The sequence below is a fragment of the Rhea americana genome, unplaced genomic scaffold, assembly GCF_003343005.1.
Source record: "Rhea americana isolate MKP2758 unplaced genomic scaffold, rheAme1 scaffold_61, whole genome shotgun sequence".
Classification (NCBI taxonomy): Eukaryota; Metazoa; Chordata; class Aves; order Rheiformes; family Rheidae; genus Rhea; species Rhea americana.
This window is the reverse complement of record NW_028186768.1, coordinates 4,439,359-4,444,245: the sequence shown is the minus strand read 5'-3', so window position 1 is coordinate 4,444,245 and position 4,887 is coordinate 4,439,359. Positions and strand designations below refer to the sequence as shown.

At 45.4% G+C, this 4,887-nt stretch overlaps 1 protein-coding gene across 1 annotated transcript in view; it reads left to right on the top strand.

Moving 5' to 3' along the window:
* Positions 1-4,284, top strand: part of POLE3 (DNA polymerase epsilon 3, accessory subunit) — a 6,283-nt gene extending 1,999 nt beyond the window's left edge. The window contains exons 2-4 of the mRNA XM_085320083.1: positions 857-975; positions 1,749-1,867; positions 2,357-4,284. Coding sequence (XP_085176209.1) covers positions 857-975; positions 1,749-1,867; positions 2,357-2,517 — 399 coding nt within the window. The 3' untranslated portion in view covers positions 2,518-4,284. The remainder of the gene's footprint in view (positions 1-856; positions 976-1,748; positions 1,868-2,356) is intronic.
* Positions 4,285-4,887: the final 603 nt, after the last annotated feature.

Below are 4,887 nucleotides of genomic sequence, written 5' to 3'. Positions count from 1 at the left end.
GGTGCTTCTGGGCGAGCCCTGGGGGGCGGCGGCTCGTCCCCTTGCCCGGGGCCCGCTGCCCGGCGTGACGGCAGTGCCGGTAACGGGGCCGCGTCCCCGAGGCGGCGGCGGTAGCTGCAGCCCCGCGGTGGAGCCGGCCGTCAGTGGGCCCTGCCGTGAGYGAGGCAAAGGGGGTGGGTGCTAACAGCCAAACTCCTCTGAAACAGCCCCCCCCCCGCAGCAATTTCTGCATTATGTGTCTTTGCTGCTGTTTTCAATTCCCCAAATGTGCCCAAGCGCCAGGAAGAGCTTGTCCAAGGAAGTGCGCTGGGTGCAGCTCTGGGTGCTGTCACGCGTGTTGTGCACCTGTGAGGAAACCTAGGAGGAAGAGATTTGCCCTCAGCCCAGCTTTCCAGGTGCCAGGAGTAACAATCCGGGCTCTGAATCCTACAGTAATATTCAGAGGCAGGAGTGATGAAGCAGTGAGAACRCTTCTTCCTGAACTGGCTCCCAGAGCAGAAACAGATGAGTTTTTAAAGACTARAGTAAGTCCTAGTAACTTAAGCTGAGATAGTCTTAAGCCACAAGGCATCAGTGAGTGAATTCAGATATTGCTGGATGATTGTTCTGTGTCAAGAATTTGATTGTAATCAGTTGAATCATCACCAAGATGCTGACCAGGCCCTCTGCTGATGCAGAATTTACTTTCCTTCTGTATATCTTTGAGAGTACAATAAGATCGTCGTTAACTTTCGGTTAGCATCAGACTTTTTGTAGTAACATCTGAGATAAACAAGTAGTTGCTAGTCATGCTGATCTCTCTGAATGCTTTAGCTGAGCTGATATGTGAATTATGCAAATTTTGAGTAGTTTATAGCAGCTGTTGATAAAACTTGAATTTGCTTTTCAGCTTCCTGATGGAGTAAATATTTCTAAAGAAGCTCGGAGTGCAATATCTCGAGCRGCAAGTGTGTTTGTGCTCTATGCAACATCATGGTAAGGAATGGTTGGGTCAGATCACCAGTGCAGTTGATTTATAACTAGCTTCTCTGCTGGCGCTCCTGGAGGTGATTTTTTTTCAGCGCTCCGGTGAGGTRTTGACTGTTTGTGTAAATAAAATAATCTTCAGCATAGCCCAATCCATCAAATTGCAGCAGTGAGGGAAGACAGCTAGGACTCTGCAGATGGGGGTGTATGCCTGCACTATGATGAATAAGAGCAGCTCCCACACTGTCATCTGGCCTTGGAGCATGGCTATATGGTATTTCTAGGCAAATGCAAAAGCCCTTTGCTCATTTTMCAGGCTCACCACATAGCTGCATTAGCACAAGCCCGAAACAACCTTACTCTGCCTTGGAGCTGATCCCAGAGAATACAGTAACCTCTTTTGAGAGGCTGGGAATGTGGGAATATGGCCACGAGAGTTTGCTCTGCATATGCTGTGCAGACAGTCACTTCTCTGGTATTAAGTACTCATACAGATTATGGAATTATATAGCTAGTGATCAAGCTTCTCTCCTTCCCCCAGTTACTTGTAGGAAAGGTCCATATAAACAGAACATTACCAATGTGGGGAAGCAATGCAACTAGATGAAAACATCAGCAAATATAAATGAGAAAATATCTTTACTGTAGTAAGTCAGCTATAGTATGTGATAGCAACAACTGAATGTTTAGGAGAYTGGGGGGAAGGGAGTTGTTTGTGACCTTAAGAAGCAAGAATAAATTAATAGTTATCAATCATCTCTGTTCTCCTTGTTTTTGAATAGTGCAAATAACTTTGCAATGAAGGGGAAGAGGAAAACGCTGAATGCTGGTGATGTTCTCTCTGCCATGGAGGAAATGGAGTTTCAGCGATTTGTAGCCCCTTTAAAAGAATCACTGGAAGGTACTGGTCTCAGTTAATGTTGAAGGAGTTTAAGCAGCACCAAGTCCTATTTTCCCAGAAGGTTTGACAAGCCATGCTTATTTCTCTGTCTTGTTTCTCTTTGCCCAGCATACTACACTGCAGTTTGCCTGGGGAATAAATAATGTGCACCTTAACAAGACTGGGATAACATTATTTCACAACTGATGAGGATTGGGAAAGTCTCATCTGATATCACTCCCCTATTATGTTTGTCTAAGAAAGTCTTAGGTGCTGCCTGTAAATGTGAACTCCTGCATCCTTTTCAGCATATTTCTGCTGAACAGCACTTACCTGATTTCCTATGGAGCTAGTCAGCACAGCTCAAATGATAGGGTGAGTTGCTGCTGTGAGTTCACTGCTCTTGTTGTAACCCTGGAGAGAAGTGGGCATTGGACTTCAGCTGCTCTGCTATTCATACAGTGGACAGGCTGACTTGCACATTTTTAGTTCTCTTTTTTTTTTTTTTAGTTTACAGACGTGAACAGAAGGGAAAGAAAGAAGCAAGAAAAGATAAAGACAAGAAGGCAGACTCAGAAGAGCAAGATAAGAGCCGAGAGGAAGAGAATGATGACGATGATGAAAGAATGGAGGAAGAAGAGCAAAATGAGGAAGAAGAGGTGGACAACTGAACTTTCTGATGAGATGGGTGCAGAAGTTGGGCTCTGTCCACAGGGCTATAAATGCTGTAAATCAATCTTGCTGTGTCCCCCGTTGGTTTCCAGTAGAGCTTGTACTGTTCCTCTGGAGCCCATCCCTTTTTGGCTTTAACTTGTGTATAAAGGACTTCTACAACAGCTTTTCTTGTGGAAGGACCACCTCCTCCCTCTGCACAGGAAACTTGGCATGCTCTCCAGATTCTGACCAAACAGTAACAACTGGGTAAAAAGACTGTGCTTTTTATGCTGAGTTGGCTCTGAAATACGGGGGGGGAATGTCAGATTCTCTCTATAGAAACTGGTTGGGAGAACATGAGGGAACTGTTGAAGTCAGAGGTTGAATTGAATAGAGACACCTTCACATCTCAGAAGCTGAGTGTTAAAAGGTTTTGTCTAAGTGACTTTATTTTCTTTTCATTTTCTTGCATTCTGGCTGTGCCTTCACTTTCTGCTGTGACACAGATGATGTATTTTACAACCTTACTGGTTGTATGCTGTGATACAGTGCAACTGTACAAGGACCAGTGGTCCACTGAACTTTCTGCCCAGAATCAATCCAAATCAAAAGAACTTCACTTATAATGTAAACTAAATACTGAAAGTGCTTGGTTTATGTCTTTTAAAGCCACTAGGAGACCAAGAGCCACTTTATTAAAAATCTGAAGCGAAACTGTGAGCTCAGATGTGTTATGCATCAGCCGCGATGCACTATTGTATCAAGCAGTAGATTTGTTGCAAGTCAGCAGTGGGCGCTGGTGGATCTGATGGTCTCACCACCTTTGGAGTTGCAGTTCCTTCTGCAGACAGATTGATGATTGCAGCAAACTTTACATGTGGTATTAGAATAGATTGGATTTTTTTTATAGGTTTTACTTTTTCAAATTGGAATGAGCTAACTACATTGAACAAAGGTCCTCCTTTAGCCTTTTTAGTACAAGCTATCCAAAGCTATTCAAAAGATGCAGTCTACCTCCCAACGTGATGGGCTCTAGGAGCACAGTGAGGACAGGATATTGCTACCTAGGAAGGCCAGCCTCCAGCCTGTGGTTTTCAAATGCCTCCCTCAGGAAAGATGGGTCAACTGATGAATAGGTTCAAGCAAGCTGTTTGTATTTCTAGCATTCCTATAGTTTTGTTCATTCATACTTGAATTCTTAGTTTTGACACCTTTCCTTTCTCTTCTGTGAGAAAGCATCTATTCTAATAAGCCCCTTATAGGAAGAAAAAAATGTTTTATCATTTGTCTGCTTGTTTAAAGGCCAATAAACCTAAAAGTTAGACTTAAATGAGCTCTGCTAAAGGAAACCCAAGGAAAAATGTAGGTATGTTTTGAGTAAGCTCAAAAGCTTGCTGATGCACAGTTTAATAATGAGCACTTGTGTGAAGTGGTACATCCTTTTCACCRTTTCTTCTGAAAAACTGATGCAAAGCTTCCTGCAAGAGCTACCCTGCCTTTACATTTTCATGGCATGATGTTTTTCCATCATGCAGAAGTCCAGCTCACAAAAAGAACTGGATCAAAGGAGACTTTCTGCCATCTAGCTTCTGCTGCCATAGTCAGTAACAGCAAAGACTAAAGTGCTGACAGTGTCTCCCCAAGGTCTCCAAGTACAAGAAAGGCCTTCCTTCTCTCTCACTTTTTTTTCTTTTTTTTTTTTTTTTTATCCTCTTATAGTAGAAATCTGGGGTGTATCTTCTGGAAGGGAACTATTTAAATAAAAGCCAGATTCTTCACAGAAACGGAGTCAGTTATTTCTATTTGTTAGGAAAATAGTAAGTTGCTTGCCATTGTATTAGCTTACATCTGAGCATGTAGCAAAGGCTRAAGCAAACTCGGTATATTAGTTACRGAGTGGATAGCAAAGGAGGACAGTAGTGTCTGCCCAGGTTCCTGCAATCTGCCTGGTGTCTGCRTGAGAGGAGCGAGGGAAGTGCTGACACCAAGTAACTAGAAGATTTCCCATTATGGAGGAAACGAAGTTCTGGCACTGTCACCTGCGTGGCTGCGAGAAGCAGCTGTGGCCTTCGGGTCACCTGTGTACCCCGCAGGACGCCCTGGGCCGGGCGGAGGGAGGTGGGAGGGAGGCCGCGAGAGGGAYGCGGTTGCGTGGGAGCAGCAAGCGGGTTTCTGCGGTGAGCCTGAGCGATGAAGCGGTGTAAAAAGCGTGCCCCCCGAGCACGGCTCCAGGCCCCCACATTGCCCCCCAAGCACGGCTCCGGGCCCCCACAATGCCCCCCTTCTCCCCCCAGCGTGACACCAGGCCTCCACATTCTCCCCTTCTCCGCCCCAGCATGGCCGTGGGTCCCCACGCTGCCCCCTTCCCCCCAGCGTGACACCAGGCC